The following is a 15,305-nucleotide window of genomic DNA, read 5'->3' as shown; positions in this document are numbered from 1 at the left end:
ATTAGACAATATCATTACAATCCCATAATCAAATCGATCTAGTAACTGGGACTAATAATCTCCAACAGGGTTTTTTCCTCTCCTTCCACAGTGAGTAGATGACTCCAGAAACCTGCCTGCATAATCTCAGCCCTGCAGAATGTAGTCCTTTATACAGTACGGCTGCATTTAAAATGAGCCCTGCTCAGAAGAGTTCAAAGGAAACATGTTCTGGGGTGAAAACAGGGGCCTGTTTCTGGTGAAATCAGAGAGGGGGATGATATATGACCAATAGAGGATGAAAAGAGGAGTGGGGGAGGTTCGGGTTTTTACTGAGGTGTGTAGGAGGAGGGTAGAAGGAAGGAGAAGAGGAGAAGGAGAATGAGAGAAGAAGGAGAGGAGAGGAGTACGAGGGGGATGGAGATAATAATAATAATAAGAAGAAGAATTTGCTGGGTGTTTATATTTGTCCTATTTCACACATGTACAAGTCTGAATTAATACGCATGTTTGAATCGTAAGTGTGTTTTTTACATATCCCACTCTCCCTGAGTCATCCTCGGAGAGTGGGGTCATGGCCAGGGTCACGGAGGGAGGAAAAGAGGAGGAGGAAGAGAAGGAGTGGAGAGGGATGGAGAAGAAGAGGAATACATGAGAGAGATGGAACAGAGAGTTACCTCTATGGCATGTTGGAATTGCTCGTGTTCCTTCTGTAGCTGTTCTGCCTCCTGTAGAGAGCTGGCTGTGATCAGACCTGCATTCAGCATGGACTCTCCATTACGGATCCAACCCAGCACCTGAAACACACACGCACACACACACGCACGCACGCACGCACGCACGCACACACACACGAAGAGAGAATCAGTAATGGGTCAGACGAAGATAAACAGTCACACACACAGCCACTACATTAACCACAGACACGTTGATAATGGACATGATAATCATCATCACAGATAAGCACAACCTCCAGTATACAGGCCTAACCCACCATGTTGTCACCACCCTGAGACACACACACAAGGGAATACATCAAGCGTCAGGGCAAGGTCAAGTCAGCTGTGACCCGTCACCCCCGACACTTTCGCCTCCCCACCTCTCCCCCTCCCACCCTCCTCTTTGTCCACACAGGGACGGCCTGCCAGAGGCCCCAGGGAGGATTCCACACCGTCTCCTCCTCCGGGCTCCGCTCTGAGTCAGCACTGCACACCTGCTGTGTATCTGACACATGCTCTGTGCTATCACTGCTGCCAAACTCCTAGCTCAGCATAGCGGCTGTGTGAGGGAAGAGGCTAAACGCTGCTCAGTGAGTAACAGACAGACAGAACACCTACTGCTGTATTCTGCCTGGCCTGCTCTCTCAGCTTATAGCCACAAAAACACACATAGGCCTCTCTTCCCTTCCAGGACACGGGTAATCTCTCGCTCTACAACAATGACCGAATGAGGAAAATGAAATAAATGAATAAACAGAATAAGATTAACAGATGATGCTCCTGCTGGCCTAGTTTCTCCTTTTCCTCATTTTCGGGCCGTTGGTCATCTCTAAAGAACTGCTCTACTTTCCCAGCACACATTGCAGTGTTTCAGTCTTTCAGAGAGCGACTGCTGGCCAGTTGAGTTCAGATAGAATAGAACAGAAGAAAGATGTTGTGTGCTATTAAGGCAGAGAAGAGATGCTAACTGATATATTTATTGGCCTTTGAGAGTTTATCTATCTTAACTGTCTTTTTATTTGTATTTTATTTGAAGAAGATCTGGGTTCCAATCCCCTTACGCATTTGATTGACAGGACAGGTGTAAGTACAGAGTGGGAGATAGACATGGAGAGGGGTACAGAAAGTGGTTAAGGGCACAGACAGTCGGGGCTCGAACCCCTGTTGCCAAGGGGACAGGTGTGGTCTGGATAATAGACAGCCACACCAGACTCCGAAATGAAAGTGGCTCAGTGAAGATATTCTAGAATATACTGTAAATGGTCAATGCCATAAGTCATGACCATATCGACTGGTCTCATATTTCCCGTTGTACAATCTAAGAGAATCAACCCCGTAGATGTCAATACATCTGCTTGGAAAAGCATTTCACGCTTAATATTACATGCACAGAAAGCAATCTATTCATAATCACGTGCTCTTCACATAATAATACACCTTCACTTATTTCACAACAACTGCATCTCATGGTTGTCATCCCACATTCACTATTGTACTTGGAAAGAGAAAAAGAAAGAACGAAAGAGAAAGAGACAGAAAGATGGTGTGTGAGTAAGGGAGTGAGAGAGGGTGCAAATGAAAGAGAGAAAACGTGAGAAAGCGAGTGTGTGAGAGAGAGAGAGAGAGAGAGAGAGAGAGAGAGAAGGAAGAGAGAGAGAAAGACCACAAGTGAGCAGAAAAGTCAAAAGTAAGAGAGAGGAGAGAACACAAATAGGAGAGAGAGAGAACACAAGTAGGAAAGAGAGAACACAAGTAGGAGAGAGAAGAGAACACAAGTAGGAGAGAGAGAGAACACAAGTAGGAGAGAGAGAGAGATAACACAAGTAGGAGAGAGAGAGAGAGAACAAGTAGAAGAGAGAAAGAGAGAGAGAATGACGTAGTTTACCGTTTGACCTCGGCCTGAAGGTGGCGTAGCGGACACACTGTTCCAGATGCCTCCTGTGCTGCTCGGCCGCCACGTCCAGCTCCTGCTGCTTCTCATGGAGGAACTCCAGCAGGTCCTGAACACGAGTAGCCATGTCCACATCCCTGTCACACAGCAACTCCACACCTGGACAGAGAGATGGGGGGGGGGGGGAGAAGAGAAGAGAGAGAGAAAGAGAGAGAGAAAACAGAGAGGAGACAGAGAAGGAGAGTGAGAAGGAAGGAGAGAGAGAGAGAGAGAGAGAGAGGAGGGAGACAGAGAAGGAGAGTGAGAAGGAAGGAAGGAGAGAGAGAGAGCTCATCAGCTACTGTAGCAAATCCTGAAAACAACACAAAGAACAAGAGCCATTACGCAACCCAAACCTAACAAAAATATTAAAAGAGAGAAGCAAGGTCTCTCTCTCTCTCCTCATACAAGACAATCAGTCTCGACTACATGTAAAAGATTGACAGTTAGGTAAGCATACAGACATACATCAGTAACTCCATATGGCCAGACAGTCAGCCATTAACATTATATTACTTACATTTCACTCCTGTGTTCCAGACCTGCATTGGGCTGCATGGAGTATAGAGTCTGTGTGTCATAGAAGCACTGTGTGTCTGTCTCTTTGGTGTCCAGGAGAGAACTGCTCTGGGATGCATTCTGATTATGCAAAATCTCCTTAGTGTATGTCGTCATTGACGTGTGTGTGCCAATACAGCCTGTCGTCCTGCAGCACTGCCTAGTGGTTTTACTCAGCGACATGAGTTCATAGGATTACTGTGAAATCTGCTCGTCTGGCCTTGGCCTGCTGCCGCTACTGTGCCGAGTTCTCCAGCGTCCGATAGCTGGGTTAAACAGCCCTCCCCATTCCTCCCCTCACCCTATCTCCTCACCCACAACGCTGAGCTGACCCGGCCTGGCTTATAGCTCATCTGCCCTGGCAGCAGCAGCAGCGCTTTGGCCCATCCGATGTGTCGGTGTGTGTGAGTGTACGACGGAAAAGGTGCATGTGTGTGTGCATCCGTCCGTGTGTGTTTCTCCACTACTCACCGCTGGCCTGGACCTCTGTAACGTACTGCAGCAGCTCCTGTCCCTGATGGATGACGTCGAAGGTCAGGTTGTTCATGGTGAGGGCCTTGTCAGCATGGTGCTGGAGCCTCTGCTCTGCCAACGTCAGGTCCTCTGTATCAAACTCACCCATCTGCTGGGACAGCTCCTCATTCCACGACTCCAGGTCTGAGATGATCTGGGAGTGTGTGAGGGAAGGAAAAGGGGCAACACTTCATTTGGATAGTCCTCTATAGAGGATCTATAGACACTCAAACTATCAACTGCAACAACAAACTATCTACTGCAATGGAAGTGTACAAATAGACATAGAAACACTGATCACTGGGATCATTGTAAATTTGTTTGAAATAAAGGTGACATAGCACGTACAGGACAAACAGATGTACAAACACACACACACAGATGATCATTCCAACCCTCCAGGTGGAATATGACCTGAGAGGGGTGTAAACTAAATCGGCGTCAGAATGAAAGGATTTGTAATAATATCAAAACACCAGCCAAGCTGATCTTCGAGACAGTAGCTAAGTGTTTAGTGTTTCCTAGAACGATACACTTCTCCCTTGGTTATAGAGGGACTACCCAGACTAGCTGGCATGACCGTAGGCAACACTGTAGATGGAGCGTCTGCCTGTGATGTTAGCACTTGTTTACGGACCCACCCACGCACACTTGCTGAAGGAGGGTGAATCATGACGCCCATCCATCTTGGCACAGTGATGGGTACTCTGTCAGTCTATTCTCTGTGATGCCAGTGTGGGTGGTGCCTGAATGGGCTTACCTTCCCTAACCTACAGCACTGCTTCATTGTTGCCCTCCACATTCATTGGAATGAAGTCAAAATCAATCAATCAATGTAGTGACCAAGGACCAAGAGGGAAGATGCCGGGTGGTGATTATTTTTATTGCCAAACCGATCCGAAATATCATGGCTGCTCACAATGACTGGCTTTCCATTTCAATTTGTCTTTATATTATACAAATCCACTGTCTGTTTTACAGAATCGCTTTCCTGATGCTTCAGAGAGAGACAGGCTGGCACTAGTCTCCATTCCACACATGGATCACAATCCCATTCAGCTGCTGCTCAGCCACATACTTAAGAGCTAAATGTAAAGAATGTGGCCGATGGAAATTCAAGGCGTCCAGAGTGATGGTCGTCGAGGGGAAACTATGGAAAAGTAATACGGGTCATGAACTAAAGCGGTGGCTGGCTATCCAGCAGACGTAGTAAAAAAGAAATGACTGGGAGGAAATTGAGAGGCTCATACAGCTGCCTGCATCCATTCACATGAGCAGTGAAATCAAACCTCAAGGCATCTGACAATGAAGAAGAGAAGAGGAGTCAGAAAAGGAATGGGAGAATGACAGGGTTCCAAGTCAGGAATGGGAAAATGTTAAAATCCAAACCGCAGTACTGCGAAACAAATAATTATTGATTCTCTCCACTGTGCCATTTAATTTCCTCTGGATGGCCCTCTGCACCCTCTGCTCTGCTCCTCAGGCTCCGGCTCTACTGTACTGTATTATCTAGTACTGTACTATATTATCTATTACTGTACTGTATTATCAGGTACTGTACTCTACTGTATGATCTAGTACTGTACTGTATTATCTAGTACTGTACTGTACTGGTTAGAGAATCCCCGAGCTGACAAGGTCAAAATCTGAGCAAGGCAGTTAACCCACTGTTCCCRGGGTGCTGAAGACGTGGATGTCGATTATGGCAGCCCCCCGCAACTCTCTGATTCAGAGGGGTTGGGTTAAATGTGGAAGACACATTTCAGTTGAATACATTCAGTTGGACAACTGACTAGGTATCCCCCTTTCCCTTTCCCTACTGTACTATCTAGTACTGTACTGTCTTATCTAGTACTGTACTGTACTGTACTGTATTATCTTGTGCATTACTGTACTTTACTGTATTATCTAGTACTAAACTGTATTATCTAGTACTGTACTATATTATCTAGTACTGTACTTTACTGTATTATCTAGTACTGTACTGTACTGTATTGTATTGTCCTCTGGGGGAGAACATGTGAGTGAGGAGGTGGAGGGGAGGGTTCCATGTGGTAAGGGCTATAGGGCTAGCTCTAACTCACTGAGCGTATGGCTGCTTCATGGAAGMGCCAGGCTACAGGGGGCTTAGTAGTGTACACTCTCACTGTTTATGTACAAGTCAGAGACTAAAACGCGGTAGTAATTAACCACAAACTCCCTTCAGCTATGATCCATATGCTAATCCATCGCTGATCACCGTTTAAGATCTTAACCTGGAGATAATGTAACAGCAAACCAAGCCTTTATCATCTAGCCTAAGCAAATTGATAACTGGATCAACATAATATCATAATAGTTTTTCACAGAAACAAAACATAGACCTGTGGAGATATAGGATGTGGATTGTTGGCTTCTCATGATTATCATTATGCAATAGTAGTTCTTTGGCAGAAGTATTTTCTGTCTATCTTTGAGATGGTTTATGATTGAAACATGCGACGGCGCTCTATAGTAAGCAACCTGTACGGTCAACCAAATATCTTTGTAATTTCATAATCCAAGAAGCTGTGATACTGAGATCTACACCACCTCAATCAATAACAGAGCAGTTCTTCTCTTGTTTTGACAATATGAGAGAGAGTCATGCCTGCTACCACAGACAGGAACAAACACCATTATTTATACTGCACTTCTGAGGTTGAGAACGGCCCGTTCTTTGCACAAGGCAAACAGCCAACAACAACTGTCATAACAGAAAGGTCTGATGAAACCTCATTAAAACGCTGCAGAGCAGACAGCAAAGCAGACAAGGTAACGTCAGCAGTGTAATGTACAGGTAATAGTTGCTCTGTGGACACAAAGTATTCAGCAAGCATGCACTAACAACCATCTAAAGACATGTACATACGACATCCAAAGATATCTGTACTTCCAAGATTACTTCTCCTCAATTCTGATCAAAAACTAGTGATGGGGAAATTCGATATAGTTACATATCGGTTTATTGTTTTTGACGATATATCGTACTTTGTCGTTTTGACAATATGCCAATATTATTTGTGCACTAGTTGGCTGTACCTGCACCAAATCTCCAGTATTTTTCCTTCATAGCTTGTTCTCCATCTTTTTAAATAGGGAGTCCATTTGTTTTCAGCACCTTTATTTCCATGACTGATCAAAACTCGTTTTCTCATGGCTCTCTCTTGTCCCTCTGCAGCAGACATACAGTATGGTGAGCAATATGTTTGGAACATCAAATCGCAATAAAATCCCAGTATCGAATCTCAATACATATTGCATCGGCACCTAAATATCGTGATAATAAGTATCGTGATAATATTGTATCTTGAGTTCCCTGGCAATTCCTAGCCCTATCAAAAACCCTTTTCGGGGCCTCCCGGGAGGCGCAGTGGTCTAGGGCACTGCATCGCAGTGCTAGCTGCGCCACCAGAGTCTCTGGGTTCGCGCCCAGGCTCTGTCGCAGCCGGCCGCGACCGGGAGGTCCGTGGGGCGACGCACAATTGGCATAGCGTCGTCCGGGTTAGGGAGGGTTTGGCGGGTAGGGATATCCTTGTCTCATGCGCTTCCAGCCGACTCCTGTGCGGCGGCCAGGCGGCGCTGCGCTAACCGAGAGGGCCAGAGTGCACGATGTTCCTCCAACCACATGGTGTGGCTGGCTTCCGGGTTGGAGGCGCCGCCTGTGTTAAACAGCAGTGCGGCTGGTTGGCGTTGTGCTTCGGAGGGACGCATGGCTTCGACCTTCGCTCTTCCCGAGCCCGTACGTAGAGTTGTTAGCGTGAGACAAGATAGTAATTCACTAGCATTATACCACGACAACAAGATGGGGAGAACAGGCAAGGATCAAATTAAAAAAATATAAAAATAAAATTTAAATAAAAACCCTTCTCAAAACATACGACACATCCAAAGTGATACAACTCCAAAAAAATCCAAAACTCACTAATCTCTCTTGAAAATGTCTTGCTGACTGTTCTGTAGGAGTCATATTCACTTAACTTATTATGGCTGGGGCAGTATTGAGTAGCTTGGATGAATAAGGTGCCCAGAGTAAACTGCCTGCTACTCAGGCCCAGTTGCTAATATATGCATAGTATTAGTAGATTCTGGTAGGAAAACACTAGAAGTTTCTAAAACTGTTTGAATGATGTCTGTGAGTATAACAGAACTCATATGGCAGGAAAAAACCTGAGAAAAAATCCAACCAGGAAGTGGGAAATCTGAGGTTTGTAGATTTTCAACTCATCGCCTATTCGAATTTACAGTGGGATATTGTGTCATATTGCACTTCCTAAGCGTTCCACTAGATGTCAACAGTCTTTAGAACCTTGTTTTGATGATTCTACTGTAAGGAGGGAATGAGGGCTCTTGAGTAGGAGCGGTCTGGCAGAGTGCCATGAGGCGACCACGCGCGTTCACGTGATAGTTAGACCTGCTTGCCATTACGCATTTCTACAGACAAAGGAATCTCCAGTTGGAACATTATTGAAGTATTTATGTTAAAAACATCCTAAAGATTGATTCTAAACTTCGTTTGACATGTTTCTACGAACTGTAATATGACTTTTCGTCTGAACTTTCGCATGGACTTGCGCCGCGCGTCGTGATTTGGATTGTGTACTGAACGCGCAAACAAAAAAGGAGTATTTGGACATAAATTATTGGACTTTATGAACAAATCAAACATTTTGTGAGAACTGGGATTCCTGGGAGTGCATTCTGATGAAGATCATCAAAGGTAAGTGAGTATTTATAATGCTATCTGACATCTGTTGACTCCACAACATGGCAGATATCTTTATGCTTGTTTGGCCGTCTGAGCGCTGTACTCAGATATAGCATGGTGTGTGCTTTTTCCGTAAAGTTTTTTTTTTTTTTATCTGACCACAGGTTGCATTAAGGAGAGGTTTATCTAAAGTTCCATGTATAATACTTGTATCTTTATCAATGTTTATTATGAGTATTTCTGTAAATTGAGTGGCTCTCTGCAAAATGCACCGGATGTTTTTGGAGGCAAAACATTACTGAACATAACGCCGCCCAATGTAAACTGAGATTTTTGGATATAAATATTAACTTTATCGAACAAAACATACATGTAGTTGTGTAACATGAAGTCATATGAGTTCATCTGATGAAGATCATCAAAGGTTAGTGATTCATTTTATCTCTATTTATGATTTTTGTGACTCCTCTCTTTGGCTGAAAAATGGCTGTGTTTTTCTGTGAATAGGTGCTGACCTAACATAAATGATATGTTGTGCTTTCGTCGTAAAGCCTTTTTGAAATCGGACACTGTGGTGGGATTAACAACAAGTGTATCTTTAAAATGGTGTAAAATACTTGTATGTTTGAGGAATTTTAATTATGAGATTTCTGTTGTTTTGAATTTGGCGCCCTGCACTTTCACTGGCTGTTGTCATATCGATCCCGTTAACGGGATCCCAGCCATAAGAAATTAACTCATAAGCACATTACAGAAGGCTGAATGGCAGTGAGGCAAAGCTCCCAGGCATAAATACCACAAGCCTTTAGTTATTTTAACATATTTTCTTCCCCTGACACTCTCCTCTTCGCTCCCGTTCCCTCCTTCCCAGGCYCCAGGATCCAACTTACCGGGCCGGGCTGCTCTCACAAAGCAGAGTAGAAACCCCTCTCTGAGTCTAAGTACACACACCATCTTTCGCTCCTCCTGGCTCATGGAGAAGAGACTGGCTCCGTGAGGACTGGAATCCTGCTCTGGGACTGACTGGGACACTGTGTGCCGTGCCTCTGCCTCACCTTAAACCTGAACCTGAACCAGCGTGTTGCTGCCTAACCCCTCAGTGGGAGCCAAGAAGGAACAGCGTCCCAGGAGTGTGAAGAGGAGGAGTGGAGGGAAAACTACCTCTCCCTCCCTCTCTCCTGTGTTATATTGACTGACTGACATATCGCTCCGTCCCTCCCACAGATCACAGCTAATGTGAAGGCTTTACTGTACTGCACCTCTGAGGTGAAAATACTGTACAAGTCTGGCTGTGGTCTCTTACCACACAGACTAGTGTGACTGCTGCACAACTATTTTGACATTACACCTCAGTGTGAGATGGGCTGCATGTGCAGACTGGCAAGGGGCAGTGTGTGCCAAGCACGGCTCAATATTTTACTGACTGAAGGTTTCCACTTGGGAGAGACGTGAGACATCTTTATGAGAAAATGAATAGGAATATGAATGCAATGTCATGTGATTTGTTGTAATGTCAAACTGCACTGTAGTCTACTTAATGTGCCGAAAAACGAAACGTCCTCCTCCTCTATCCGATGACCCTGTTATTGCACCACAACACACACACACACACACACACACACACACACACACACACACACACACACACACACACACACACAGCCTTGAATGAGTCATCACCTCAGTACAATAACTTCCCAGAAAGGGGGATGATTACTTCATGAATATGAGTGGTCCAGGCTTTATCATTTCAAAGGCTGCTGTGGTTAATGCTTCATTTCTAGGATGTGAATCAATATCATTAATCAACCACTGCTTCAGTCCTTTGATGGTGTAACAGGACTGAGAGAGATTAGAACAACAGCAGCAGCAGAAATAGTCCTTTGATTCTCTCAGCAGGGACTGAAGGCCTTACACTATCAGATAAAACTACTACAGAAACACTGACTGTGAAACATTCAATCTCTGGAGAAGACACCGGTCAGATACGGCCAATAGAGGACATGATAGATTGATTGATTGTTTGATAGATTGATCGATATGAACTTTTTTGACATGGGTGCCACTTACGTCGATGGCGTCCCTCTCGAAGATGCGTAGCTGCAGGAAGAGTTCCAGTTTGATCTTCCTCTCCTGAAACAGGTCTTCCATCTGAGCCTGGGCCTCGTCCAGCTGCTGTAGGACACTCTGYATGTGGGCCATGGAGCTGTTGTGGGGAGTCTTGTTACTGGAGATAGCAGAGTCCCTGTGTGGAGGCCAGAGTCAGAGGTTAGATAGGTCAACAAACACATTAAATACACTCCTTTCAATATCATGAATGACATGTAACATGGTAGGTGGTGAAACAGCTAGCAGAGTTTAATTATGTGTTAGACGCCATGCTCTTAGAAGCTTCAAATGCACCTCTGTTGCCAGTTAGTAGCGTGCAGTGCTGCTATCAATGTCTCTAAATGGTAGGGTAAATGCAGACTAGGGGGACAGTAATACTGCTCTACAATGCTGCACAGTTCTAAATAAACCACCTTTATTACTTGGTAAATTAGCTCAGATCTACAAAAGTAGAGGGGTTAGCATATTTCTATGGCGGGTAGGGGTTAGAAGGGATTGATTTAGGATGGAGGATGAGTGCGCTGTGAGTTACCTGAGCTGCTGGATGAGGTCCTCTCCCTCCTTGATGACGTTGACAGTGGCCTGCAGGGTGGTCTGTTGCTGCTGGCCGAAYCGTTTGATCAGGTCCTGCACCGCCTCCACAGACTCAGCATACACATCGTCCAGCAGCTCCTTCTGCAGCTCCTCCAACCACGTCCACAGCTGCATGGGCACACAGTGACAGACAGCCCAGGCGGCCAATCAGAAATACAGTAAGAGGTCTGCCGGCCAATCACACGAGAGCAACTTGTTACGCTACAAACACACTAGAAAGGTAAAGGAGATGACTGCTATCACACAGAGAGGCAGGTAAAGATGGACAAATGAAAAGCAGAGGAGAGAGGGAGAGGAGTGAAGGAGGGAGCTGCATTGAGTCATTGTGGCAGGATTAACCATCTGGTTATATTGGCATGGTGGCCCAAACCAAAGCACCCGTACCAGCATGTCGGACCCTCCCTGCCCAATCTACTACCCACCGCTTTTTTTCTCTGCATRCCAAATGGAACCCTATTCCCTATATAGTGCACTACTTTTGACCAGCTCCCGTAGGGCCCTTTTCAAAATAAGTGTGCTATGTAGGGAATATTATGCCATTTGAGACCAAAAATGTGTTTTGTTCCAGTTCATACAGCTCTATTTTTCCATAATAACACACAAGGACAGGCAAACACAACACAGGCTAAGAACAGAGGAGGAAAGTTGGAACCGGGCCTAATCCAACCACCTCTATACAACAGATGGGTATTATTACACCATATGGACGGATAAAAGAAATGATGAATTCATATGAATATCAGGCCACCACCAACCACTGTGTGAGTCATGCACTGTAAAGATGATATCAATGTCAGCTCACAGAGTAAAGTACAGCGCACTGGCACAGAACCTTTACAGAAAGGTTAATGCTGTTCGTTAATGCCTAAACGAATGACATGGATTGAAACAACACATACTGCAAGTTAACGTTCTCATAAAACCTTCATGTCGTTTTTAGGAGACTACAGTGAAGCACCACCTCTATAGGTAAACCTGCCACCTCTATCTCAGCCACAACATTGAACAATGGGAAGAAACACTCATTCCAAAGGTCTGCCTTCTTACAAGGGAAACCTTTCAAACACAACACACGTAATCTTCACAACAAATAAAGGCATGACAAATTACAGCTTTGAATAGAAGGCATTTCAGAAACAGAACAGCTTCTTAAATTGTGGCAATAGCTAGAGGCTCTAGTCTAGTGGAAGAGAGTAGAGGGGGAGGAAGGCACTGTGTTTAGGCTGTTGGAGATGTGTGTTACGCTCAGTAAAAGAGGCCTATATGTCAGTGTCAGAGTCACTTTGGGCAGCCCCCCTGCTGTCACAGGACACATCATTAAGTGATGATGCCCGAGAATACGGTGTTTGGAGGATATATTGGCACGGGTGTTGTTAGAGGGCCGGCAAATCTATCCTGCCAATTTATCCTCCAAACACCGGCTTCGAGGGCATTATCACTTTTATATTACGGGTTACCAACATATTCAAATAATGATTTACATATTTTAATTCAAATGTTATTGTGATGAATTTATTCATACTATTTCATCCTTCCACAAGATATAGTCCCGACTCAAATCTAGGGTTGCTACCCAAGCTGGCTGGTCGTTCGTTCGTTCTATCGGTTCGGTTGCCAGAGACGCAACCCACTCTTAAGGATCCGTCCCTTTTTTTCAATTTTCGCCTAAAATGACATACCCAAATCTAAGTATTTTTGTTCTGTATCTGGACCCAGCCGTTTGTTCTAAACGTTCCATTGCCATACTGGCTGGCAACATTCTTATGCTTTGCTTGCTAGCTAGCCAATAACGGCTAACTTACAGTCACATCAAACAGTGCAGCCAGAATAACAACAAAGTAGCTGCATTTGCATTTGTTTAAGCTATTTTCTAGTGACATTTATTTGGATACATCCATAACAATGAGCTAATGAGTGTGGTGTCGGAGTGTGGTGTCAGGAAAAGAACCTCACACTCAACGTCAACAAAACAAAGGAGATGATCGTGGACTTCAGGAAACAGCAGAGGGAGCACCACCCTATCCACATCGACTGGACAGTAGTGGAGAAGGTGGAAAGGTTTAAGTAAATCGGCGTACACATCACAGACAAACTGAAATGGTCCACCCACACAGACTGCGTGGTGAAGAAGGCGCAACAGTGCCTCTTCAACCTCAGGAGGCTGAAGAAATTTGTCTTGTCACCGAAAACACTCAAACTTTTACAGATGCACAATCGAGAGCATCCTGTCGGGCTGTATCAACGCCTGGTACGGCAACTGCTCCGCCCACAACAGTAAGGCTCTCCAGAGGGTAGTGAGGTCTGCACAACACATCACTGGGGGCAAACTACCTGCCCTCCAGGACACCTACACCACCCGATGTCACAGAAGGCCAAAAAGATCATCAAGGACAACAACCACCTGAGCCACTGCCTGTTCACCCCGCTATCATCCAGAAGGCGAGGTCAGTACAGGTGCATCAAAGCTGGGACCGAGAGACTGAAAAACAGCTTCTATTTCAAGGCCATCAGACTGTTAAACAGCCATCACTAACATTGAGTGGCTGCTGCCAACATACTGACTCAAATCTCTAGCCACTTAAATAATACAAAATTGGACATAATAAATGTATCACTAGTCACTTTAAACAATGCCACTTTATATAATGTTTACAAACCCTACATTACTCATCTCATACTGTACTCTATACCATCTACTGCATCTTGCCTATGCCGCACGGCCATTGCTCATCCATATATTTTTATATGTACATATTCTTAGTCATTCCATTACACTTGTGTATATAAGGTAGTTGTTGTGTAAATTGTTAGTTTACTTGTTAGATATTACTGCACAGTCGGAACTAGAAGCACAAGCATTTCACTACACTCACATTAACATCTGCTAACCATGTGTTTGTGACCAATAAAATTTGATTTGATTTGATGATGCACGATTTCACCTAGCATAGAAGGTGTGCTCTCTCATCAGGACACTGTTGTTCAGAGGAGCTAGCCTACAACACAGCTAACACAATCACTTCAAACTGAAGCTGGAAAGACAGCAAACTAGCTGCACTTCATTTTGTTTGACCTGTTTTCTATTGATATTTCTTTGTATATATCCATACAATTTATGCCGATTCATGACTTCAACTGTCTGAAAAAAGTTGCCTGTCTGTCTCATCCCAACACTTGACTCCTGACACCTTCATTACTATGTGACAGCAGGAGATCGAATTTGAAAATTTCAACAATGTTGCAAATGTCGGAGAGACATACCGCAAAGTTTATACAAATCTCCTCTGTTGAAAACTAAATGTTAGTCGAAAAGAAATGTGAGAAAATGTATAGATGCTTTTTATAGTGGAGATCAATTTTATAAATTGCCTGGCTGGGCTGATGAGACAATGGATTGCACAGTCAGATGGAACAGAGGAATTTTATCGTAATAGATTTAGCCGGTGGTAACTTATGGAAAAGACACTGGCTGGAATGTGGTTTTAACCAATCAGCATTCAGGATTAGACTCACCCGTTGTATAAATACAATACAATGCARGCAAGCACACACAKTCACACTTCCACTCTTCAGTGTGTGGGCGGTGTGTTGTGTGGCAGTACTGATAATAAATTCTTCATGCCACTAAACTCCTGTACCTCTTACTACCCTGGCAGCTGTCATCACTTTCACAACACTAACTGGGCTGGGACAAGGGGGGAGGTTGAACTCCTTTAAAGGTTGAACTTAAACTTTCCTCAGGGTGAGCAGGGGAGAACCCTCACACAGCCCTACCATGAGAACATCTACACCAGATGTCATTACCACCTCCAAAGGGGTATCAATATTACAGCAGCTAGCTGGCAGGTCTCAATACACACAACTTTCTTTAATAGTTAAAAGGGTTTAAAGTAGTTTCACACTCAGATTCATGCAATTTAGTAGACTCTGAGCCATAGCCCTGACTAGAGACATACTGTAGATCGAATACAACAATAACTTTCATTAGTAKATTTTTTTAAACAGGTACAGTACATCTACATACAGGTACATCTACTGTATAAGCCTATAAGGGGACCCAGGCTCGTACCTCTTTGACGTGAGTATGGAAGGCCACAGACATGTCCAGGAGGACCTTACGTTGCTCCACGCGACGTACAAAGTCCTGGATGCGGTCCTCTAGCTGGTGGGCTGCCTG

At 44.5% G+C, this 15,305-nt stretch overlaps 1 protein-coding gene across 1 annotated transcript in view; it reads right to left on the bottom strand.

Moving 5' to 3' along the window:
* The window catches only part of LOC111964631 (triple functional domain protein-like), a 71,673-nt gene extending 56,377 nt beyond the window's left edge, over positions 1-15,296 (bottom strand). Inside the window, 7 exon segments of the mRNA XM_070443803.1 lie at positions 657-779; positions 2,586-2,614; positions 2,617-2,748; positions 3,658-3,853; positions 10,496-10,670; positions 11,067-11,236; positions 15,198-15,296. Coding sequence (XP_070299904.1) covers positions 657-779; positions 2,586-2,614; positions 2,617-2,748; positions 3,658-3,853; positions 10,496-10,670; positions 11,067-11,236; positions 15,198-15,230 — 858 coding nt within the window. The 5' untranslated portion in view covers positions 15,231-15,296.
* Between the last annotated feature and the right edge of the window lie 9 nt (positions 15,297-15,305).

The sequence above is a fragment of the Salvelinus sp. IW2-2015 genome, linkage group LG6.1, assembly GCF_002910315.2.
Source record: "Salvelinus sp. IW2-2015 linkage group LG6.1, ASM291031v2, whole genome shotgun sequence".
In the NCBI taxonomy this organism is placed as follows: domain Eukaryota; kingdom Metazoa; phylum Chordata; class Actinopteri; order Salmoniformes; family Salmonidae; genus Salvelinus; species Salvelinus sp. IW2-2015.
This window is presented reverse-complemented; position numbering and strand designations above follow the sequence as displayed.